Genomic DNA, 25,788 nt, shown 5'->3' on the forward strand with positions numbered 1-25,788 from the left:
TTTTGCATTAACCTAACTTTTATTTACCTGTTAATAAAATCATCAAAATACACTGAGTAGGCATCTCCTCTGCACACATGTCACAGGGCTTCTGCATGTTAATCACTGCGCGCTCATACCCGCATCAACAGATACTCGAGCCAGACACGTAAGTGGCTAGTCAATCCTCAAGATATCTTAGCACTACTTTCTAGAAGCTTTACAAAAGTCCCATTTAAAATTTAACAAATGAGAGAACGTGTCAGAGGCTGGATGATGGAACTGGCTGGTGACGCCGGACACAACGGATTCTGCCCTTGGGTATGGGGTGCAGAGGGCTCAACGCAGAACCTGCGCATCTGCAGCCTCAGGATTTGGGGGAAAAAAATCACACTCTCTGTCCACTTTATAAAAACCTTGGGGGGGGGGGGGACTAAGGTGAAGTGTAGAGCCTGGATTATCCCGTTAGAGCTTAACTATACACCAAACCAAGTAAGGCAGCTTCACAAACCTTCAGAAAACCTGAGACATATCTAATTCCGTCTTCCACAATCCCTAGTCATATGTCCAAAAATGTTCATTAATAATTTAAATACTTAAATAGGTTGTAGGTTATCCACTGGATCTGCTCCATTAGGCTCTAAACATCCTCTTTCGGGGCCAGGTGAGAAGCTGCAGTCTGGCAGGCTGGTCCTCCCAGCGAGGCCGTGGCAGGTGGGCACAGGGCCGCTGGCCGCTCCGTTTACCAACACAGAAATGACGAGAACTTCCATCGCCGGGGGCAGTTCTACCAACACCACGAGGCCACCTCAGCTTATGTGGTTTGCTGCCTGACCTCTTTTTTTAAGGTATCTCTTCCTAATTTTGATCATCCACTTCACACTCAGTTTGGCAAACTCTGCTGCTTTAAACAATGCCAGGAAGGCCCCACAGAGAAGGGCGATTGTGTTCCAAGGATTGGCGGTGATTATCTGGAAAAGAGCGACACACACAAGCTTACCGGCGTGCTTCCTCTCTGCTTCCGAGGTCATCCCAGCGTCCTGGTCAGAGCCTCGCACCCCGCACCACACACGGCGGGAGGGGCAGGAAGAACGCCTGGTCCCAAAGCTGCCGTGGCTGTACTTCCTTCTGACTATACTGTGCAGAGCTCAAGTTTGAGAAGAAAAATACTAATCCCTTCCTCCCCTAAATGGATCCTGAAAAAAAAAAGTTTCTTAAAAAAGCTCTGCACAAATTAGATACTCAGTACTGAGGTTTAAATTTCTGGCCTCATCCACAGTAAGTGAACTTGCTGTGGGACCAGCTCCCCCCAGAACTGTACCCTCTCCCGTCAGGTCAGTTCCTCTTGTTTTCTTCCCACCTCAGTTAGGCCAACTTGCCCTCCGTCTGGTCCAGGGACAGTCCCCCGTCCTGGACTCCTACCTCCAGACTGTGCCCTCGGACGCCCCCGGCCTGTGATGCTTTCCTGCTCCCCAGCTGTGCGGGCCGCTCCCAGCTCCCTGGAGCTCCGCTCTCTGACCACGAAGCCAAAACCGAGACCTTTATCCCACAAAAACACTGGCGGCCACTTCCTGTCTGCGATGAGTCCCTCCAGAGCTACTCAATGCCGAAACCCTTCCAGGCTCACGTCTCCTCTTGCATTTCTGAGTCCCCGGCACGGGAACCACAGCACCTCCAGGTCAGCCAAGCAGGGTGACCTTGGACAAGGGGAGCCTCAGGGCTCCTGAGTACAAAACGGTTCCCCCAGCGCCACTGCTCAGGGCTGGCCCCTCTCAGGTGTGGCCTTTCCTCTGCCAATGGGTGCCTCCGACTGAGTAACAGCCTAAGTCTAAAACGGCTCACGATGCAACTGATGGCGCAGAGCTGAAGGCGTTCGCTCCTCCACCCCGAACCCGCACTCCCAGAGCTGCACGCGCCCCTGCGCACGTGGCTCTGACAGCCCACGATGTCCAGCAGGGTGGGACACTAGGAGCAGCTATGGTCACAGAAACCCTCCATGCTCGGGTCTCAGCCACAGAAGGCACTCCCCTAAAGCCACAACCACATCAGGACGTTTGGGGAATTATCTAGCATTAGACTGGGGACCGGCTCTGGTGATGGTGTCTCCCTGGACTGTTCCTTTAGCAAGACTGTCCCATCATTCCTACCCTCCAGGACGGAGTCTGAGAATCTGGCATTAATTGACACACTGTTAATTTTTCTTTGTACCTTTCTGCTCTGACAACAAATAATAAGGATCATTATCCAACAGAGACCCATTAAAAAAAAAAAGGGATTCCAAAAGCTGTAATCTAGACCTTATCTTAATGCAATTCATGCTTTCTACTCAGTTCATTCACTTAACATTACTCCCAAGCAAGGACTCTGCACTAAGCACCCCGCCGGATGGTAACAGCGACCATGAACAAAAGATGAAGCCCCGCCTTCACAGGGCCAACTGGCTAGTGACAGCCACTGAAACACCACACAGAACACGAATGTCATAAATGACAAACGAATTTGTGCTGCGAAAGGAGACAAGGACAGCCCACAAGGAGGAGTCGGTACCCCGGCGCAGGGAACCCGCTCTTGCGACCCGAAGTAATACTCACGTCTTGGACTTTCTGGATGAAAGGATCTTTCCATTCAAAGACGACAAAAAACAACTGAGCGCTCCTTTCGGCGGCTGGCCTCTGGTCATTGTAGTTGACCACGCTGGTCTGGGACAGAGGAGAGAAAGCAGGATTACCTCCTCCGCGCCCCTCCTAGCCTGTGTCACAGGGGAGGAGAGGGCGGTGAGGGGACCTTGGACCGGGGCTCCCTTCACACCACTTTCTGGACGGACAAAGCCAGAAATCTCACAAACAACATCCCGAGACTGGTACCAGCCGAGACCACCCTGGCTTCCGGAAGCCCCTGGGGAAACGAACAGGATGTGGGACGCACAGTGGGTGTTCTGGGTCATCACCAAACGGCCACTGGGCATCGGACTCAGAGCTAAACTGTACTCGAAGGACCACATTAGGCATAACTAGAAGCCAAAGAGCCTCAAATTTCAAAACACTTGATCTTAAAAGCGGAGTATTTCGACCCTTCAGGTCTCTAGGGACAAAGTGCAACCTCCCAGACCTACGCGGCTGTGCGTAGCGGGCGGCTTGCTAAGATCTGGTGCGCCATCACTGAACACTCCGCCTGCTGCCACGGGGAGCAAACAGGTCCCAGGGAAGCCGCCAGGTCCAGCCGTGGGGCTGCGTCCACCCTGACCTCGCCCCTTGCCCCACTGTGGGCAAAGTGCTGACATCACCGAGGTGTGGGAGGGACTGAAGGAGACGATACACATGTTAAGTATTGTAAACCTTAAAACACTTCATAAAAAAAACTTTCTCTTGTTCAACAGAGTTCAGGTCACCCACCAAAAGCCTTCCGGTTTAGACAATAATGAAAGCACAGACATTCTGAGATGTACAGATTCGCTGGGACTTTGGTCCCCTTGGGCTCCTCCTCCTGCGGGGGAGCTGGGCAGACAGGCGGCACCAAACTGCAAGGGGAAGGTACCGGGTACCCTTTTCTCAGCCACTGTGGGGACAGATGAGGGAGGTCCTAGGGGCTCTTGGAGAAAAGTGTGCACTAAAAATCTAGAATGTGATGGTTAGCTGAAAACTAGGAAAACTTTAAGGACCCATTGCCAGGGGAGTTGCCACATTCTAGGACAGGAAAAAAGCCTGTCTTTTTTTTTTTTTTTTTTTTAAAGATTTTATTTATTTATTTGACAGAGATCACAAGCAGGCAGAGAGGCAGGCAGCGCGGGGGGGGGGGGGCTGGAGAGGGGGAAGCAGGCTCCCTTTTGAGCAGAGAGCCCAATGTGGGGCTCGATCCCAGGACCCTGAGATCATGACCTGAGCCGAAGGCAGAGGCTTAACCCACTGAGCCACCCAGGCTCCCCCAAAAGCCTGTCCTCTTGAAGAAAACCGGCTTTAAGCCCTTCCCAAAGGTCTCATCTGGAGCAACCGAAGGTCCCAGGGACAGGGAAAGGGCATTGGCTTCTGACAGCCGCGTCGGTGGAGTCGGTCCTTCTAGTCCAACCCAGCCCTTCCCGATGTCCAACCCAGTGGAACATCTCCAAGGAGGAACAGTTTTCTAGAACAGACCCATCTCCTCGCTGCCTCTGCAAGCACCCAGCCACTGATACACAGGATGGGGGGCTCTGGGTGTAGATGTAAGCAGGGGGCAGCCACGGCCAAGGTGGAGGTCCCAAAGGTAGGGGTGCGGCCTTGCTTTCAGTGGTGCCTGACAAACAGCCCTGCTGTGGCAACCGCAATGCTCTCTTCCTCCATCCCCACGGCCAGGTCTCTTCCCCGGGTCTTCCCCCTTCTACCGCCGGGACCGCGGCCGCAAACTCCGGGGCACCTCCGGGTTCCAGGCCAGCGGGTGGAAAGCCTTCAGTCACACTTCCCATTAGGCAGTCACACTTCCCATTAGGATCATGTTTTCAGCAAATACCCTCCATACAGAGACTCTTTCAAAGTGATGTAACATTGCTATTACTGTTCTAACATGACACGCCTTTCAAAATATTCAGAAATAGCAAAAAGGATGATAAATTAATACAAGGAGAAAGCTAGGATTTCTCCCCATGCATCCCAACGGATCCTCATGTGCACAGCCTGCAGAGGCCTCCGCATCTTCTCCTCCCTGCAAGTCTCCCGTCTCCGACGCGGCCGGCAGCCTCCGAGGGCCGAGAACCCAGGCTGTGTGGGCTGAGTCACCCGCTCTGCGAAGCGCAGGCATCTGTGCTTGGCCCACGTGTTTGGTGGGGACCGATGGTGGCCCAGGGAAGGGCCCGGGGAACACGTCTCCTCCCTGGCACGGGGTCCCTTCTACTCTGAAGACTGCCCAGAGGCCATCTCTTCTGCAAAGCTCCTCTGCACCCCCGAATCGAGGGCGGCGGCGGCCGGCAGGGGACAGCAAAGCCAGGGCCACCCACCTCCTGCCGGAACTCCACCGCCTCCCGCCCGTCCTCTTCCTTCGTCTTCACCAGGGACATCTTGACCCACGTGCGGAAGCCCCCGGAAAACTTCCAGCTGGAATAGGCGCTCTCGCAGGCCTGCATGAAGCCCACCCTGTCTGGGCTGGGAAGACACAGAAGAAAGGGTCCAGTTAGGCCCGACAGCAGGGCTCGAACTCCAGCCCCTGCTTCCAGCGGGCTCCTTGGCTGGCACCACTGGGAGGGGCCCACTTCCTGCTCCCTTTCCAAGCTCCGTGTCTGGCTTTGCACACGCAGGGAGAGCTATCACCCGGCTCGAGGTGGCCTCTCATGGGGGGAGTCCCTCCTCCTTCCCACCTGCTCCCAGAGCACCGGCCCCAAGTCCGCAGCGGCACCCGCTGGCCTCCCCTTCCCAGACGGGCCCCCATGGCATCTGCCCGGCCGGCGGCTCCAGCAGGGAGGCCCGAGGGAACAGCGGCAGCAGAAGGGGTGAAGACGCCACAGCAGAGGCCCCAGGTTCCAGAAGGACGGAGCAGGGGTGTGTGAGGAGGGAAGATGGCCCGCAGCCTCAGCCAGGGGAGCGGCCTCTCCTCCGTGGTGACTGCCACCCCACTTCCCTTCCGGGGCGCCCTGGGCTCTGCAGGGCCTGGAGGCCGGAGTCAGGCACGTGAAGAAAACACTTGCAATCCCAGTGCCCACTCCGGGCCCCAGAGAGGGCACGGCCAGGCGCCCCCAGCAGACAGGAACTTTCATGCCCGTATTAAACACACACCAAGGGCTAGATATGCTGCCCTGACAGCGCAGGGGACACCTGGCCCGGCGCCAGGGACTCGGGGGCGCACAAGGTCCCAGCAGTGACAGGACCTCGCTCTCGGCCCGCAGGTCCGGACACGCGCCACGCCAGACCTGCCGCACTTCGTAAGACCAGGTCTCCGGGGCCTCCGGGCTCCGGGTCAGCCCCTGGGCCGCCGGGTCATGGCCGCCCCGCGTGCCCGCCCCGCCCCCGCCCCGGGAGGGGCCAGCCCGCTGCCGACTGGAGAGGCCACCTGCGCAGGAACTCCTGGAAGGACGAGAAGAGGAGGTAATCGATGGCGCTGAAGTCCTCGCTGCTCTGGTTCAGGCGGAACTGGAGGAAGACCAGCTCGCGCTTCTTCACCTCGCGGGGCCCCTGCACAATCAGGGCGGATTTCTGCAGACACACAAAGGCCCGAATCAGCCTTGGGGGAGTCACGGCTGCTCTGCCCTGGACACGTGCGACCGGAAAGCTCCTCGCCCGGCGGACCCCAGAGGACCCCAGGCCACCCGGGCCGCTGTCTGTGCTCACTCCCCTTCAGCCCCGCGGGGCGGCTCTCTGGGCACCGCTGGACCAGAGCCGAGAGCAACTGTCCTCTGTCCACTTTTCTCAGCGGCTGCCTGAGCTAGGGGAGCCCTTCACTTAGGAAGGACGCTCGGGGGGCGGCTGGGTGGTTCCGTCCGCTGAGCGTCTGACTCTTGATGTCGGCTCTGGTCACGGTCTCAGGGTTGTGAGATCGAGCCTGAGTCAGTCTCCCTGCTGAGTGGGGAGTCTGCTGGAGAGTCTCTCTCTCTGCCTCTGCCCCTCCCCCTGCTGATGTATGCTCTAATTGATTAATTAATAAAAAGGATGCTAGCTTACATCCATTTAATGTACAAATGTTTTCTTCCAGTCTGTCACTTTTCCATCAAACTTTGTGTCTAATGTCATTTTTTACATTAAGCTTTAAATCTGATACAGTGATATCTGTTGATCTTTTTTTCTTTATGGCTTCTGGGTTTTGCTGGTCAAGGAAAACCAAAATTACATCAATGGTCTATATTTTTCTTACTCTCTCTTAAAGAAAAAAAAAGAAAAGAAAAAAAGTGTGTGAGAGAGAGAGCATGGTAGCAGGGGTTGGGGGGGGGAGGGCAGAGGAGGGGCAGAGGGGCAGAGTGAGAGAATCCCAAGCAGACCCCCACTGAGCACAGAACCTGACGTGCGGTCCGAGCTCATGACCCTGACTGGACCACCCAAGCACCCCCTCCTGTATTTCTTTAGACCACTTTTTTTTTTTTTTTTTAAGATTTTGTTTATTTATTTGAAAGAAAAAGAGAGAGATCACAAGTAGGCAGAGAGTCAGGCAGAGAGAGGGGGAAGCAGGCTCCCCGTCAAGCAGAGAGCCCCATGTGGGGCTCAATCCCAGCACCCTGAGATCAACGGACCCGAGCCGAAGGCAGAGGCCTAACCCAATGAGCCACCCAGACGCCCCTAGAACACTTTTTAAAGGTTTTACATTCAGACACTTTATGTGCCCGGCTTTCAGTTTTGTATCTGGTAAGAAACAGGGACCTGCGTCCCGCTCCCCAGACAACGGGCAGATGTGGGCTTGCTCCCCGGGTTTACACAGTTCTGTCATCTGACCAGGCAGGTCCCCTCCGCGGCACTGCTCCCTGTCCCCAAATCCAGTGGGGTGATTGCTGTACACGTGCTCTTCTAAGAGGACATTTTAAAACTAGATTGTTAAATTCCATGGAAACATCAACTCGGACTTTCAACGGACGACCTGGATTCGCAGGTTAACTTGGGGAAAACCATCTTAACGCCAGTCGCTGTTATCAACGCTCCACAGACACCTGGAGAGCGAGCGATGTCAGGCACAAAGCGTCACGCAGACACTCACTCTAAACTGATGAACTGTGCTGTTCAATTCTTATCCTCACTCCTTTTGTCCATTTGGTCGGTGAACGTGAGAAAGAAAAGTACGGACTTAGTCACCCTTTAAGGCAATGGCTATTTCTTATTTCTAACAGGTTTTGCCTAAAATACACAAATGGAAAGCTGTCCGGCACACAAAGATTTCTGACTGTTGCATCCTAGTGGACAGTCCTCTATTTTTCCATCCGAAATAAACACCCCTCCTGGAGCCCTTTGCTCCTGGCTTTCCAGGTCGACCGACAGGAACGCCGCCCTCACTCTGCCTGCCTCTTGCTGCATCTTCCCGAGAGATCTTGGTCCTTTCCATTCCCAGCCCTTCCGCGACATGTCAGTGGCAGCAGAGAACGCGAACTGTTCCATTACCCACTTCCCCAGTCCCTGGACTCAGCGGCCTGGCCGTGGCCGCGTGATCAAGTTCCTGGAACATGCACAGAAGGGACTTAGGGGACGCTGTACATGCCCGTCACCGTGAGCCAGGGCTGCCCACGAGGCCCGAGAGCCTGTCCTGCGATGGCAGAGTGACGGACAGAGGCCATCGCTAGCCTCCCCGCGCGCCCCCCACCCGCACGCCCAGTGGATTCCTAAGAAGCAGACTCCTCTCTGGCCGCAGCCACGGTGTCCATTAGGGGTGCGTGGTTTTGCCCAGCAGCTCAGGCTAGTGTCAGCCCAATACACAGGGAACGCTCTGGAGCAAAGCGAAGCAGGCAAGGGCTTGCCATCTGGACCCAGGGACACGGCAGGTGGTGAGGAGAGGAACGGGTCCTACAGCCTGGAGCCTGGCGGCCCCCCCTGCCGTAAACATCACTGAACAGAACGGAGACTAGGAAACACGAGGACGGGGAGCCTGATGAAGCGGGTCAGGGGAGGCCCCCGGTGGGCCACATGCACACAGACTGGTCAGGACGCAAACAGCCTGAAGCCGACCCATTTCCCAGACGTTGCGCTGCAAACAAGGCGGGCGGAGGTGGAAGCAGGATGCGAGCGAACCTCCAAGGTGGGGGTCGGGGGGGCGGGCCACACTCTCTGATGTCTACACCAGGCACAGCCACCGAGGACCTCCTCCAAGGCCCAATCTGCCGGGAGGCCAAGGCCAGGGGCTGCGGTGGGGCACAGATGCCTCCAGCCATGGAGGTCCCTGGGGACCTGCAGAGACACCACAGCTGCCCTGGGCTCACCACGGCTCCATCCCCACAGGCGCTCTCCTGTGCCTGCCTGGCCCTACCTCCCGGCCTCACGGCCCAGAGAGGCCAGAAGCTCTCCCAGCTCTCGGCTACGGACAGCAACGAGCCACAGCCAGCCCCGCTGGAGACGAACCATCACCCGGAGCCGGATGCACGCACGGCCTTCAGTGCCATCTCTGTGCCAACGACTCTCCATGAGCGCCCTCACTTCGGGGGTGCTCAGAGCGGGTCGTTAAATTGTGTAACGAGTGCAATAGGTGCCACCGGCGCCACCAGGTCTGGGGACGAGCACGAGGGGCTCCTCAGCGGCACTGCTCAGCTGGGGACGGCCACCCCAAGACCCCCGCGCAGCCCGGCCATCCAGCGGGGTTTCCCAGAGCAGGCGGCAGGAGTGGGGGTCCGCACAGCGTTCCTGGGCTATATCCTGCTCCTCTTAACGTTCCTAAAAAGTACGTTTCCCTTCATCTAAATTAGCATCCATTCCCCACCCTACCGAGTCCATTCCACTGGTCCCTCCTGGTCCTCTTCCATGCCACTGGTTTCCCGAAAACGTCTAACGAGCCGAAACTCTCCACTCCCACCCGAAGGACAGGCCAGGGCGACAAGCACAGGTCCAGGGCGCAGGTGCCCCTCGGGGTTCACTCATGCCTGCGCTGGCCTGCGGCTGGCACTCCGGGGCCGTGGGCAGGCAAGGCCAGCAGGCCGCATACGTGGCGGATTTCCCTCCTGGGAACAGAGTCCTCTCTGGTACCTGGTGCCCCGTCGGCCCTGGAGGCCCATCTCGAGCTCTGCTCCAGTTCTCTCGGCTGTCCTGGTACCCAGCAGGGAAGCTCCACTGAGCCTCCACAGAGAATGTTCTTACCCAGAAGCAAAAGTCATGCCCTGCAGCTCCTCGTGCCCCGGGAGGGCAGGAGGCCCAGGAGGCCCCACCAATGGACGGTGCCATGATGACCGTCCCGCCCGCTGCCCTGACCCCTGCCCTCCGAGCCAGCGGGTGCGGAGCTGGGAGCCGGAGGGAAGGCTTTCCCCTCGCCTTCTGCAGGGTGGAGGCGGCGTGCTGGGTCCAGAGACCCGATCTGTATTTCACACCAGCCCAAAATGTCTTGTCCACTGGTGATACCTGCTCTGGGTTCGTGGGACTGTCATGGAAACGTTATCTCACTCTAGTTTCTGCCAGAGAGGGAGCCATCTCAGCCCAATCTTAGGAGGAAGCCCAGGACGAATGTGAACAGAACCGTCCCGGCCGGACTGTCCACCTCCGACCACCCCAGGAGCCACAGGTGAGCCCTTGTCATCCGGCCTCTCTGCAGCTCGGCCTCCCGCCGCGGGGGGTGGGGGGCACCTGCCCCTCCAGACACCCGCAGCTGCTGCCTCCACCTTAAAGCCCCTTTCCTTTCTTTGATCTGGAAAACCTTTACTCAGCCCCGTTCAGTCCTCTCTGAAACAAGGACATGGGATGCAAAAGAGAAAATTTACATATATAGGAAATTCCTTCCCTGCCTTCCAAACCCTGTGCGGTTGCCGCCAGGGCCGGGGGTCCTCGTTCCCAGACCAGCTTCTTCACGCTGGCCTGCTTACTTCAAAATATGGCTTCCAGGCCCCGTCCCCAGGAATGAATGCTTCCGTTGGCCCCACGTGGCAATTGTGTTGGGGCTCAGGTACAGGACTCATGCCACGACACCACACTGGCCTCAGCCTGCAGCCCTACATCCTCCCGCCAAGGACGGGCTCATATCACACCATCGGGAACCCCCGAGGAGTACCCGGAGAACGCTAAAGCCCCCACAGCCCCCTGCCGACTCAGGCCAGCCAGGCATGGCTGTGACTCCACCTGGGACAGCCTCATGGTTGCCAGGGGCCACGGGCCTGCACAAGGGGAGCAGGAGTGGCCTTGTGGCAGACAGAAGACAGGGGGCCGCGGGGCACCAGGCTGACCGAGCGGCCTCCCCAGGCCTGGCGCGGGGGAACAGGCATTACCAGGGTCTGGTTGGAGAAAGGGTCCGTGTAGTTGATCCTCTGGGTGGTGCAGTCCATGTCACCCGGCTGGCCGGGGCTCCTCAGAGGCGGAATGACCTCGTAATAGTGCTTGCAGCTGAGTAGCTGGGCCTGACCCGGGTACAGAGCAATCCCTAGAGGGCACAGACAGGAAGAAGGGACTGTCAGAAGTCATGGTCCCTACCCACACCCCTAAAACCAAGTCACACACATTTTTTCACTCCAACCAACAACCCCAGTTCAAGACTCCTCAAGTGACAGCAGAGGAGGGAGAAGAAGAGGGTTTTGGAGGGTGGGGAGCCACAGCTTTCTGCTGCCCTCAGAAAGCCCTACTCTAAAGGAAGACACAATCCCCTTCCCAGAAAGTCCCTCTCCTGGCTGGGGTGCAGGCTTCCTGGCGCCTACACCAAAGCTCACCCTATTTCCCGGCCTGTTCAGCGCACTCCGAGGGGGCTTCCATGCCGGACCCTGGCCATGCCAGCCCCCCACACCACCAACCACCCGCACACTGCCTGGGAGGCCCCCCGCTGTGGGACTCCCCACGGCTCACTATGCCTCTCACTTCCTGCTCTGATGTGGGGGGCTCCAGGTGTGATTCACAACTCAATGGTCCCTCCCTCCCCGCAGCCAGAGCACCTCATTCCAGGCTCTCCTGATGGCAGCCATCCGACCTCGGTGGCAGAACACCCAAGAGCGGTGTGCGGCACCCGACACAGGCCGAGCTCAGAAAGAAACACCCGCAGATCAAGGGACCAAGGCAGACCCACAGAGAAGAGGCACAAACACAAGACAGGCAAGGATGGGTGAAGACACTGCGAGCCGCACACTTTCCAGAAGCCCAGACAAAGGCCCCTGAGACTCTGGCTTTGCCCTGTAGCCAGGCCATCCAGAGGGTGAGTCGGGCATCCTGTGGGCAGAGCAGGTGCACACGGCCGGTGCGCACAGCCAGAGCCCTCTGAGCTCCTGCCTCCCGGTTCCTGCCCACACTTTCAGAGCCCAGGGCCAGGCTCACGGCCCTGAGGCAGACATGACCCTCTATGGCAGGGATGGCTCCTCCTCAGGGACTCCCCCCAGGCCCCACTGGGACAGGGAAGACAGGGAGCCCCCTCCCCAGGCAGGGCCCCAGCCACGTCTGGATGGCTTTACCTCCCCTGCCACCCTTCACCCCCCTGCTCTTCATCACCAGCCTCGATCTGGAGCCAGGCTAGACACATCCTCTCCAGGGAAGCCCTCCGCCTCCCTATACTCACCCCTGCTCCTGTTCATCCCCCTCCCAGAAAAACTCTCTTCTCTTCTGTCAAGGCCGGGCTCAAATTCGGCTCCGTGCGAAGCCTTCCTTGCCCACCCCACTACGCAGTGACCGCACCCGGCCCCGTGCACCCCTCCGCTCTGCACAGGACACGCTCTGCTGGGTACTGATAGCAGCTCCCTGGGCGCGTCCTCTACACCCAGACCGTGCCCGGGTCCGGCTGCGTGCTATCCCCCGGCTGTCCAGCACAGTGGGGGAAGGCATCGGGGGCTCCTCCATAAGCCGGCGCCCCAGACCTGGGCCCCGCTGCCCGTCCGGGGCAGGGTCTCTACCTGGGGCGTCATAGCGATCCACCTCCTTGTAAGACACCGACATGACGGGGTGCTTGAGCTTCTCTTGGAAGTCTGTGATGGTCTGGTAGACCAGGAAGACGGCCACGGCCATGAGCAGCAGGTAGATGAGGATGAGCAGGACGGAGAAGACGTTCTTCAGGCAGGCCTTGCTGAAGCGGATGCTGCTGGAGGCGGACTCGCTGTCCAGGGCTGAACAGCAACACCAGACGCGTGACCCAGAGCCCGGCGGCAGGTGCAGCCAGAGGCGGTCGGCGACCTCCCGGCCCTTCCCCTGCTTTAGCAAGGAGGCAAGTCATCCGCACCCCCAACCCTCCAACCACCTCAGCCCCTTCCCCCAAACCATAACACGTGGGACGTGTCAACATTCACCAGGCACTTACTGTGCCAGAAAGGGACCTCTGAGCAGGAGACTGCTACTCTCTTTAACACTTCCTTCCCGTCTGGAGGACAGTCACAATCCAACCCGGAAGCCGGCCCCAGCCCATCTTTCTGGCCTTCTCCCTCACCGCTCTGCTCCTCCAGCGCCTCTGGCTCCCGCTGTGCTAAATGACTTTCTGCTCCTCTGGGGTGCAGAGCCCCCTCCTCGACCCCGGGACCCCCCGCATCTATCCAACCCTGTGCTTGGCCTGAAGCCCTTTTCCTCCATGACTGACTCCTAACTCACACTTCAGGTTCTGGTTTAGAAAGACATCTCCTCGAGGAAGCCTTCCCCGACCCATACACTGGATGGAGGACCCCTCTGTCAGTGCTGCCAAGGCACCAGATGTCTTCTCTCATCATTCTGCGACCTCACTGTCCATCGGGACGTCTTCCCACCTTCCTCATCTGTGAACTCATGAGGGCAGAGCCAGTCCTGCCCACGCTGAACCGTAAGCCCCTCACAACGTGCCTGGCAGAGAGCAGCAGATGGCATTGCTAAGGTAAGCGACTCAACAGCTGACGAGATGCGTCCTGACGCCATCCCCACAGCCGCTCCTGCCTGCTTCCAGACCGTCCCCAACCTTGATCAGCTCTACTAGGAACGAAATTATGTGTCCGCCCAACAACCTTATACACTGAAGCCCTAATCCTCAATGTGATTTCTTGGAAATAGGACCTTTAAGGAGATAATGAAGGTTAAATGAGGGCATAATGGTGGGGCCTGGATCCAACAGGACTAGTGTCCTCATAAGAAAGATGAAGGGACACCAGGGACATAGACACACAGAGATAAAGCCCCATGAGGACACAGGGAGAAGATGGCCATGTGTGAGACAAGGAGAGGGGCCTCATGAGAAACCAAAACTTGATCTTTGATTTCCAATCTCTAGAACTGAGGGAAAAAAAAAAAAAGTTGTGTAAGCCACCCAGCCTAGGGTTCTTTGGCACAGCACCCCAAGCCAACTGAGACATTCCCATAGTGTTCTCTCTGCATCATCTCTACTCCTCGGTTGAAAATGGAGCTCCCAGGGGAAAAAGCCCGAGTCTCCCCATAGCGGCTAAGCCCAAGGCCGGGGAGAAGTGTGAACCTAAGTCCAAAAAAGTATGTGCTTGGCTTCTGGCTTCCACCAATGACAGAGCAGCTGGGTTACACCTCTCCTACAGACAGCAGTTACAAAATTTGGACAAAATACTTAAAAATTATGTGAAGGCACTGGAGAATGATCAAAAGCAGGCAGAAATGAGAAAAGTCGACCCTGGAAGGAAAGAAAATGAACCTGACCACATTTATAAGTTCGCTTGTTCTGCCGGGTGGCAGTGGACAGAGTTCAGGGTGGGCAGAGCAGGCAGAAAGTTAAGGGGAACTCTGAAAGGGATGGGGAGGGTGAACCACCAAATCTGCAATAAAATATGTTCAAATTCTTGGCTGGAGACCCCAAGGGCCCCAAGAGGAAAAGCAGCAGGTTGAAACATAAAGTGAGTGGAGATTTCAGCGGCTGCTAGTAGAGGGGAGCCAGGAGTCTGGAACTTGAGTCTCGTGACATTAACTGCCTGCTAAGACAAAAGTCCCTCGGAGGGCTGTAACAGAATCCAGAACCTCCAAAATGTATCATTATCATGTTTTCTGTTGAATCAGAAATCAATAGACGTGCAAAGAAACAAGAAAATGTGACCCAAACTGAATGGAAAAAGTAGTCTATAGAAACCAAAGCCAACTTGGTGAGGGTTGCCGGAGGGTGGGGGGTGGGTGGGATGGGGCGGCTGGGGGCTGGGCACTGGGGAGGGCGTGTGCTACGGTGAGTGCTGTGAAGTGTGTAAGACTGATGACTCACAGACCTGTACCCCTGAAATAAATAATATATGTTAATAAAAAAAAAAAAAAAAAAGAAAAAATCATGTAAAAAAACAAGAAAAAGAAATCAAGGCCATGATGACCCAGATGTTGCCATCAGCAGACAGGAACTTTACAGCACTTGAAGGAATTAAAGGAAAATATATAGATAAGGAATGGATGAAGAGGAAATAGGGAAACAGAAACTATAAAAAAGAACCAGGGGCACCTGGGTGGCTCAGTCACTTAAGCATCTGCCTTCAGCTCAGGTCATGATCTCAGGGTCCTGGGATCATGACCCACAGGGATTTCCTGTTCAATGTTTCTCCATCTGTTTCTCCATCTCCCTCTGTCCCTGCCCCTGCCCCATGCTCGCTCTCTCTCTTTCTCTCAAATAATTTTTTTTTAAAAAAAAGAACCAAATAGAAATTCTAAAGCTGAAAAGTAATGAAATGAAATGAAAAATTCTCTGCACTGTCTTAATAGCAAAGAAGGCAGAAAAAAGAGAGTCAGTGCAGTTGAAGTTAAATGAACAAATGTTAACCAAGTTTAAAAAAAAAAAAAAAGACTGAAGGAGACACTGAACAGAGACTATCTAGATAACTGTGGGACAATATTCCACAGTCTAACAACATCTACTGAAGAGAGAAAATGGGTTACAAAGAGTATGTGAAAAAATAATGGCCCAAACTTCCCAAAACTGGAGGGAAAAAACATCAATTTGCAGATCCTAAAAGCTCCATCTATGTCAAGCAGAATAAATAAGAAACCGTTCCTAGGCAAGTCACAGTCAAACTACAAATGCAAAGAGAAAAAAATCTTGAAAGTAGCTAGAAAAAAAAAAAGACAAATTACATACTGGATATTATATCTAATGACAAGTAACTTTTGATCACAAATAAGGGAGGCCAAAGACAACGGAACATCTTTAAAGGGCGGGAAGAAAAAAAATTCTGTCAACCCTGAATTAAATTCTGGCAAAACTAACTTTCAAAAAATGAAGGTAAAATAAAGATATTCTCAAACATAAAATCTGAAAGAATTCATCACCAACACATCTGCACCACGATGCACGTTAAAGAAATTCTGAGAGCCAAAGGGAACTAACACTAGATAAATTTCAAACATACAGGAAGGAATAAAGATCACTGAAATGCTAAATACGTAGGTAAGTATAAAAAGCTGCTTATGTATTTTTAAAACATAAGACTACTAGAGCAAAAATTATACAACATCATAAGCTTTATAAGTTGCAAGAGGGCAACCCCTTCAGATCCCCTCCCTCCTTGGGAGCTTTGTACTAACACTTTTGCAATCGCTCAAGAAATCACTCAATAAACTTTGTTTTGCTGCCCCCCCCCCACAAAAAAAAAAAAAAAGGCTACATGAAAGAAATATGGAGAAACAAAAAAATACATGAGACAAACAAAAAACAGTAAACTGGTAGAACCAAATCAAACCATATGAATAGTTACATTAAATGTAAACAGACTAGGGGAGGATCCAAGATGGCAACATAGGAAGACCTTGAACTCATGTCCTCCCATGGTCACGTCAATTCTACAACCAGATATAGAACAATTCCTCCTGAAGAACTGACGGCTGATTGAACAGCTTCTGCACAACAAAAGTCAAGAGTCGCTGGCACCCCTCCCTGACAAAGCAGACTAGAGTAGAGGGGGACAGCCCTGAAGGACCCTCAAGCAGATTCACCTATGCTGGGGCACAGAAAAAAAGCTGTGGTTTAAAAGGCTTAAATGACTAAAGATGGAGAAAACCCATCACTAACCCTAGAGCCTCTGACAAACCAGGGTGGGGGTTGGGGGGATTCCAAGAATTTTCTCTGGGGTCAGAAGTGCTGGGAAGCACCACTGTTTATGTTGCCTCTCCACTTTGGTAGCACAGATGGGAGCAGAGTCTAGACACTCAAGCCCATCTACTGCCTCAGTGAGCTTCAGGCCCCCAGCCCAAACCAGCTCTAGCCATATTCCCAAGGTGCCCCCCAACCCATGCCTACTCAAGCGCCACATGGCCCCAGACCTCCATCCCATTCTTACCACCAACTTCAGTGTTCCCTGCCAGGATGCTTCCTAGAGAGAACACCCAAGGACCCCTAGCTGGCACCCAGTACAGCTCCGGTCAGCCAGTCAAAGCTACACACAGGCAGGCATACACAGTCTGTGCAGGTAAGTTCCTACATGATGTCTACTCTTTCAAAACAGGGAGAGGTAGCTGTTTCACCCAATTCATGAAAACACAGAAGATCAAACAAAATGAGCAGACATATAAACATGCTCCAAACGAAAGAACAAGACGAATCTTCAGAAAAATAACTAATCAAAACAGAGATAAGCAAAATACCTAGTAACAGTCATAAAGATGATCATAAGACATAGAGAGGAGTGGATGAGCTGAGTGAGAAATTCAACAGAGACAGAAAATGTAAAAAACAACCAACCAAAAAAAACCAACCAAACAAACAAACAAAAAAAAAAACAACCAGAGTTGAAGAATACAGTAACTGAGATGAAAAATACAGGAGAGGACATCAACAGCATTTTAGCAGATGCAGAAGGGATCAGCAATCCAGAAGAAAGGATAATGGAAAGTACCCACTGAATAGCAAAAAGAAAAAAAATTTTTTTTTAATTTTAAAAATTGAAGACGATTTATCAACAGATGAATGGACAAAGATGTGGTGTGTACACACACACACACACACACACACACACGTATACAATGGAATACTACTCAGCCATCAAAAAATGAAATCTTGACATTTGGAATGACATGGATGGAACAAGAGGGTATTATGCTAAAAGAAATCAGAGAAAGACAATTATCACATGATCTCACACTTAGGTGGAATTTAAGAAACATAACAGGATCACTGGGAAAGGGAAGGTCAAATAAAAAAAGACAAAATCAGAAAGGGAGAAAAACTATGGGACTCTTAATCATAGGAAACAAACTGAGGGTTGCTGGAGGTGAAGGGACTGAGAAGATGGAGTAACTGGGTGATGGACATTAAGGAGGGCATGTGATGTAATGAGCACTGGATATTATGTAAAACTGATGAATCACTAAACTCTACCTCTGAAATTAACAATATACTATATATTAATCAATTGATTTAAATTTAAAAAGTAAGATATAGCTGTCATATTATTAAAAATCTTAATTTTGAAAATATTAAAAATCTTTAAAAATTTTTTTTTAATTTTTTATTTTTTTAAAGATTTTATTTATTTATTTGACAGAGATCACAAGTAGGCAGAGAGGCAGGCAGAGAGAGAGGGGAGGAAGCAGGCTCCCTGCTGAGCAGAGAGCCCAATGTGGGGCTCGATCCCAGGACCCTGGGATCATGACCTGAGCCGAAGGCAGAGGCTTTAACCCCCTGAGCCACCCAGGCACCCCTGAAAATATTAAAAATCTTAAGTGAAAAAAAAATTGAGGATAGGTTACAGGACCTCTGAGAAAACTTCAAGTGTACTAACATTTGCATTATGGAGGTCCCAGAAGAAGACAGAGAAAAGGGGCAGAAAACTTATTTGAAGAAATAATAGCTGAAAAGTTATCTAACCTGGATAAAGAGATATCCAGAGAGTCCTAAATAAGATGAATTCAATGAAGTCCACAAAAGATGTAGTAATTAAAATGTCAAGGATTAAAGATAAAGAGAGGGGCATCTGGGTGTCTCAGTGGGTTAAGCCTCTGCCTTCAGCTCAGGTCATGATCTCAGGGTCCTGGGATCGAGCAACACTGGGCTCTCTGCTAAGCTGGGAGCCTGCTTCCCCACCCCACCCCCCACTTGCCTCTCTGCCCACTTGAGATCTCTGTCTGTCAAATAAATAAAACCTTAAAAAAAAAAAAAAAGATCAAGAGAGAATCTTACTTTTTTGAAAGATTTTATTTACTTATTTGATAGAGATAGAGCAAAAGCAGGAAGGTGAGGGAGAGGGAAAAGCAAGACTCAATCCCAGGACCCCAGGATCATGACCCAAGCTAAAGGCAGACACATAACCCGCTGAGCCACTCAGGTGCCCCAAAGAGAGAATCTTAAAAGCAGCAAGAAAAAAGCAAAAAATTACTAATGAGGGAAATCCCATTAGGCTACCAGCTGATTTTTCAGCAGAAACATTGCAGTGCCATGATATATTCAAAGTGCTGAAAGAAAAAACCTGCTATCAAGAAAACTCTACTGAGCAAGGTTATAATTCAGAATTGCAGGAGAGAGAGTTTCCCAGACAAAATTTAAAGTTCGTCACCACTAACCTGGCCATTAAAAGGACTTCTTTAAGCAGAACAGAACATAATCAGAAGACTATGAAAGGAGAAAATGTCATGGGTGAAATTAAATATATAGTAAAGATAGTAGATCAACCACCTAGAAAGCTAGTATAAAGATTAAAAGACAAAAGTAGTAAAATCAATTATATCTAAAACATTAGTGAAGAAAGCCACAAACTAGAAAGATGTAAACTATGATATTATATACATAAAAACAGGGGGAGTAAAAACTTAGTGCTTTTAGAATATGTTCGAACTTAAACAATCATCAACTTAATATAGGTTGCTATATACTTAGAATATTATATATGAACCTCATAGTTACCATAAACGAAAAATCTGAAATAAAAACACAAAAAATAAAGAGAAAGGAATGCAAACATAACACCAGAGAAAGTCATCAATCACAAGAAAGCAAGAGAAGAAGGAACAGAAAAAAACTACAACAACCAGAAAACAATAAACAAGATGGCAGTAAGTACATGGCTATCAAAACTTTAAATGGAAGCAGTCTAAATTCTCCAATCAAAAGACTGAATGGATAAAGAAACAAGACCCATCTAAATGCTGCCTACAATAGACTCATCTGAGACCTAAAGACACATAGACTGAAAGTGAATGGATGGTAAAAACATTTACTGTGCAAATGAAAGAAGAACAGAACAAAAACAAAAACAAAAAAAGCTCCCCAAACTGGAGTACCAATATTTATATCAGACAAAAATCAGAACTTTAAAACAGAGACTGTGGCAAGAGACAAAGAAGGGCATTACATAATGATAAAGTAATCCAACAAGAAGATATAAAAATTGTAAATATCTATGCTCAGCACTGGAGTACCTAAATGCATGAAGCAAATACTAACAAACAAAAAGAAATTGATGATAATAGGGACGCCTGGGTGGCTCAGTGGGTTAAGCCGCTGATTTCGGCTCAGGTCATGATCTCAGGGTACTGGGATCGAGTCCCACATTGGGCTCTCTGCTCAGCAGGGAGCCTGCTTCCTCCTCTCTCTCTCTGCCTGCCTCTCTGCCTACTTGTAATCTCTCTCTGTCAAATAAATAAATAAAATCTTAAAAAAAAAAAAAAGAAATTGATGATAATATAGTGATAGTATGGCATCTTAACACCCCACTTACACCAATGGATAGATCATCTAGGCAGAAAATCAATAAGAAAACAGTGTCTTCAAACAACACATTAGACCAGATAGACTTAACATATATATATATATATATATATATATATATAGAACATCCCATCTGAAATCAACAGAATACACATTCTTTTCAAGCACACACAGAACATTACCTAGAAAGGATCACATTCAGTCATAAAATAAGTCTCAATAAATTTAAGAAGACTGGAATCAAATCAAATATCTTTTCTGACCACAAACTGTATGAAACTAGAGATTGATTACAAGGAAAAAGAAAAAACAAAAACTAGAAAAAAGCAGAAACACATGTAGGCTAAACAACATGCTACTAAATAACAAATCAGTGAATGAAGAAATCAAAGGAATATTAAAAAAAAAATGCCTGGAAACAAATGAAAATGGAAATACAACAGTTCAAAATCTTTGGGATGTAGCAAAGGCAGTTTTAAGAGAGAAATTTATAGTAATACAGGTCTACCTCAAGAAACAAGAAAAATCTCAATCTAACCTACACCTAAATAAACTAGAAAAGGAGGAACAAATGAAGCCCAAAGTTAATAAAAGGAAGGAAATAATAAAGAGCAGAGAAGATATAAATAAAATAGAAACTAAAAAAAATAAAAATAAAAATAGAAAGGAATCATGAAACCAAGAGCTGGTTCTTTAAAGGATAAACAAAGTTGACAAAACTGTAGCCAGACTTATCAAGAAAAAAAGAGTGAGAACTAAAAGAATAAAATCGAAATGAAAGAGTAATTAAAACTAATATAGAAATAAAAAGGATTATAAAAGACTACTACAAAAAATTATACACCAACAAATTGGACGACCTAGAAGAAATAAATTCCTAGAAATACACAATCTTCTAAAACTGAATTAGGAAGAAATAAAAAATCGGAACAGATTTCTCTTCAGATTACCCTGACACAAAAACAAAAGACACTACCAAAAAAAAAAAAAAAAGAAACTGACAGGCCAATATTCTTGATGAACATTGATACAAAAATACTCAACAAAATATTAGCAAATCAAATTCAACAGTACATTAAATAGTTCATTGACCAAGATCAAGTGGAATTTATTCTAGAGGAATTTATGCAAGGATGTTTCAATATCTGCAAAGAAATCAATGGGATACACCACATTAACAAAATGAAAGCTAAAAACCATATGATCATCCCAGTAGACACAGCAAAAGCATTTGACAAAATTCAACAACCATTCATGATAAAAAAAAAAAAAAGTCTCAACAAAGGGTCAGAGGGAATATACCTCAACATAATAAAGACTATATATGACAAACCCACAACTAACATCATACTCAAGAATGAAAAACTAAAAGCTTTTCCTCTAAGATCAGAAACAACACAAGATGAACATTCTTGCCATTTTTATTCAACACAGAAATAGAAGTCCTAGCTGCAGCAATCAGACAAGAACTAAAAACCATACAAATTAGAAAGGAAGAAGTGAAACTGTCACTTTTTGCAGATAACATGATACTATATATGGAAACCCTAAAGACACCACTAAAAACCATTAGAACTAATAAATGAATTCAGTAAATTTGTATGATACAAAGTTAACATACAGAAACCTATATTGCATTTCTATACACTATACAGAAAGTAGCAGAAAGTGAAATTAAGAAAACAATCCAATTTATGATTGCATCAAAAAGAATAAAATACCCAGCAATAAATTTAACCAAGGAAGTGAAAGTCAAGTACTCTGAAAACTCTAAGACACTGTTGAAAGAAATTGAAGGTAACACCAAAAAATGAAAAGATATCACACTCATGGATTGGAAGAATGAATATTGTTAAGATGTCCATATTGCCCAAAGCAATCTACAGATCCAATGAATCCCTCTTAAAATACCAATAGTATTTTTCATAGAGCTAGAACAGATAATACTAAAATCTGTATGGAACCAAGAAAGACTGTGAATAGCCAAAGCAATCTTGAGAAAGAACAAAACTAGAAGTATCAAAATCCCAGATTCCAAGCTATACTATAAAACTATAGTAATCAAAACAGTAAGGCACTGGCAGAAAACAGACAACATGTCAACAGAACAGAGTAGGTAGCCCAGAAATGAACCCATGTTTACATATGGTCAATTAATCTACAACAAAGGAGGGAAGAATATATAATGGGGAAAAGACAGTCTCTTCAACAAATGCTGTTGAGAAAACTGGACATCGATGTACAAAAAATAAAACTGGACCACTTTCTTTTACCACACAACTTACATTGTACACAAAAGTACACTCAAAATGAAATAAAGACCTAAATGTAAGACCAGAAACTATAAAACTCCTAAAGGAGAACACGGTCAGTAATCTCTTGGACACTGGCCTTAGCAAACATTTTTCTGGACTGGTCTCCTTATGCAAGGGAAACAAAAGCAAAAGCAAACTATTGGGACTACATCAAACTAAAAAGCATTCACATAGCAAAGGAAACCATCAACAAAATGAAAAGGCAACCTACTAAATGATGTATCATTTGCAAATGATATATCTGACAAAGGGTTAATATTCAAAATATATAAAGAATGCATTCGACTCATTTATTACCCCCAAAAATCAGATTTAAAAAATGGCAGAAGATCTGAAAAACAATTTTCCAAAGAATACACCCAGATGGCCACAGGCACATGAAAAGATGCTCAACATCACTAATCATCAGGGAAATGCAAATCAAAACCACAATAAGATGGCTAGTAGCAACGAGACAAGAAATAACTGTTGGCAAGGACGTGGAGAAAAAGGAACTCTCATGTACTGTTGGTGGAAAAGTAAGCTGATGCAGTCACTACGGAAAACAGTATGGCGGGTCCTCAAAAAATGAAAAATGGAACTACCATTCCACTACTGGGTATTTACACAAAGAAAACAAAAACACTAATTCAGAAAGATAGGTGCACTCTGATGTCTATTGCAGCACTATTTACAATAGTCAAGATACAAAAACAACCCAAGTATCCAACAATAGAGGAATGGATAAAGAAGATGTGGACTATTAGTCATAAAAAAAAGAATGAAATCTTGCCATTCACAACAACATAGATGGACCCTATTATGCTAAGTGAAATTAAGTCAGATAGAAAAAGACAAATTTCACTTATATGCAGAATCTAAAAAACAAAACAAACAGAAACAGACTCACAAATACAGAGAACAAGGTGGAGGTTTTCAGAGGAGAGAAGGGTGAGGGGTGATAGGTAAAAGAGAACTAAAAAGACAAAACAGAACAAAAAAGGAACTAAGAGGTTCAAACTTCAAGCCTTCCTGGCAACAAGCTTCCCACAAGAATATGCCCCTTGCAGAGGACCTCCTCTATGCCTCCCTGGAGGAAGAGAAAAGGAAGCATAAGCAGCAGCGCCTGGTGCAGAGCTCTAATTCCTACTTCACTGATGGGAAATGCCCTGGATGCCATAAAATCACTGCCATCTGTAACCATGCACAAACACAGCAGTTTCGTGCGTTGGCTGTCCTGTGCCAACTGATAAGGAAGAAAAGCAAAGCTTCCAGAAGGATGCTCCTTCTGACAGAAGCAGCACTAAAAGCAACCTGAATCAAAATGAGTGGAAAACCATATACATATTTTAAATTAAAAAAAAAAAAAAAAAGTACAAACTTCCAGTTTCAAAGTTAGTTCTGGGGATGAAAAGTACAGCATAGAGAGTATGTCAATAATTTTATACTGATTTTGTGTGGTGACGAATGGCAATTTATTGTGGTGAGTACTGTGTACTACATACAATTCTTGAATCACCATGTTGTAATCTGGAACTAATGTATTGGTCTATAGGTAAACTATACTTCAACTTAAAAAACATAAATGGACTAAATATTCCAATTAAAAGGCAGTGACTTTCAGCCTGGATTAGAAACAGCACCTAACAATATGGTCCCTATAAAAAATGGACTTTAAATCCAAAGATATAAGAGTATTTGCTTATAATTATTTCATTTTCTTTTATTTAAAAGCACAAAACCACAGGGGCACCTGGGTGGCTTAGTCAGTTAAGTGTCTACCTTTGGCTCAGGTCATGATCACAGGGTCCTGAAATCAAGCCCCAAGTTGGGACCCCTGATCAGTGGGGAGCCTGCTTCTCCCTCTACCACCACTCCCCCTACTTGCGCTCTTTCTCTGACAAAGAAATAAAATCTTAAAAAAAAAAGAAAAAAAAAAAAAAGCCACCACCACCATCAGCACAGAACTATCAAAGGGTCTTAGGTTAGAGAAAAGTCCTTCATTCTATTCTGCTACAAACATGAATCAAACACCAAATCTATGTGCAAGACTCTGTACTAGGGGCTTCAGGGAGATGCCAGGAGAGGACGACTCACAATCTGTGCTAAAAGTGCCACAGAACTCAGAAGGACAAGAGGATATAAACTGTGAGATTTCCTTTGCTTAATGTGAAGTACAGGTGTGGGGAGAAGGGCAGTGATCAGCAAAGGCTCTGTGGAGGTCACCCAGCACTGTGCCCAAAGCACCAGAAGGACTCTGATGAAGAAATAATTTGGAGTTCATTATTCATTTATTTTCTAAACTGCAAGTCCAGACATCCAGCCGAGGGGTCACAAGCACAAGCTTTAGTGTCAGAGATTTAGGCTCCAGCTCTGCTCCTGATGACCCCAAGACCCAGGACAACTTACTTAGGTCTCCTGTGCCTCACCTTCTTCATGTGAAAAGAAAATAATCATTTCAATTTTATAGGAAGTCTAAAACGAAGGAGAACGTTGCAAAGTGCTTGACAGAGTGCCCGCTTATTCCATTCATGTTACCAGAGAAATGGAATGTGCCCTCTACTCCTTAAAAAATAAAACCTTCACTGATAAAGATAGCAAAAATGAACACCACAGCCCTACCATTTCTTAGTAATGATAAATTAAAGGGAGGAAATGCCAAAAACAAAATGGAGAGGCAGAAGACAGTATCTTTTATGTAGCAGGCATGTAATGTTTCCATGCCTGTTAGATGGCTGGATGACCCCAATGGCAGAGGAACGAAGTCTTGCAGGGCTAGCTAGCTACCTTCCACCTGCAGGAGAAGAGCCATGCACCCCAGGTCCCTGAAACTCTAAAGCAAATGGAGTCCCTTGCTATTCATGACCAAATATTTCAGAAAGTTTCTACATTACATGGAAGTCTAACTACATGGAAGTGTACATTCCCAGAAGTGTCTATGAGGTTCCTTCAGACAGTAAAGAACAGGGTACGGGAGACAATGGATGTTGACAGCCACAAAGAGAAGTGAGGAACCAGGAAGCCCGAAGGAAGCCCCTGGGCACTGAGCGGGAGCCACCATGAAAGGTGACAGCTCTAGTTCTCCAAGAGGAATTACAGCAAGACTCTTTTTCAATCTGTGTCTCTGATTCGACTTTTACTGCTTATTGTTATTAGGGACAGTGTCAGTTTCTGCTTCCTGGTGGCTCTGCCACCTGCTCGCTCTCCATGCTTCTCTAGGACTGCGCTCCACTGTACCAGCAAAGTCCCCCTCCCAGAGAGTATCCGGGATAAGGGAAACTGTCACCCACATCACAGGACCCTGTTGTCCTTCATCCCCCGCCTAGAGGTGGCTTCCCTTAGCTCAGGCACTGATTCCTGATCAGCCTCGCGTAGCTGGGCTGCAGGGTCACAA

At 48.7% G+C, this 25,788-nt stretch overlaps 1 protein-coding gene and 1 pseudogene across 12 annotated transcripts in view; one reads left to right on the forward strand and one right to left on the reverse strand.

Moving 5' to 3' along the window:
* Positions 1 to 25,788, reverse strand: part of PACC1 (proton activated chloride channel 1) — a 163,865-nt gene continuing 138,077 nt past the window's right edge. For 11 of the 12 annotated variants that reach the window (XM_059145309.1, XM_059145305.1, XM_059145307.1 and 8 more), the window contains 6 exons: positions 12,410 to 12,619; positions 10,811 to 10,962; positions 5,989 to 6,131; positions 4,943 to 5,087; positions 2,571 to 2,678; positions 1 to 950 (listed from right to left, as the gene is read on the reverse strand). In XM_059145309.1, coding sequence (XP_059001292.1) covers positions 789 to 950; positions 2,571 to 2,678; positions 4,943 to 5,087; positions 5,989 to 6,131; positions 10,811 to 10,962; positions 12,410 to 12,619 — 920 coding nt within the window. In that variant the 3' untranslated portion in view covers positions 1 to 788. The remainder of the gene's footprint in view (positions 951 to 2,570; positions 2,679 to 4,942; positions 5,088 to 5,988; positions 6,132 to 10,810; positions 10,963 to 12,409; positions 12,620 to 25,788) is intronic. The other variant, XM_059145314.1, reaches the window with a different exon arrangement.
* Positions 21,943 to 23,701, forward strand: LOC131814410 (small ribosomal subunit protein eS27-like; annotated as a pseudogene).

This window comes from Mustela lutreola, chromosome 14, assembly GCF_030435805.1.
Source record: "Mustela lutreola isolate mMusLut2 chromosome 14, mMusLut2.pri, whole genome shotgun sequence".
Taxonomy (NCBI): domain Eukaryota; kingdom Metazoa; phylum Chordata; class Mammalia; order Carnivora; family Mustelidae; genus Mustela; species Mustela lutreola.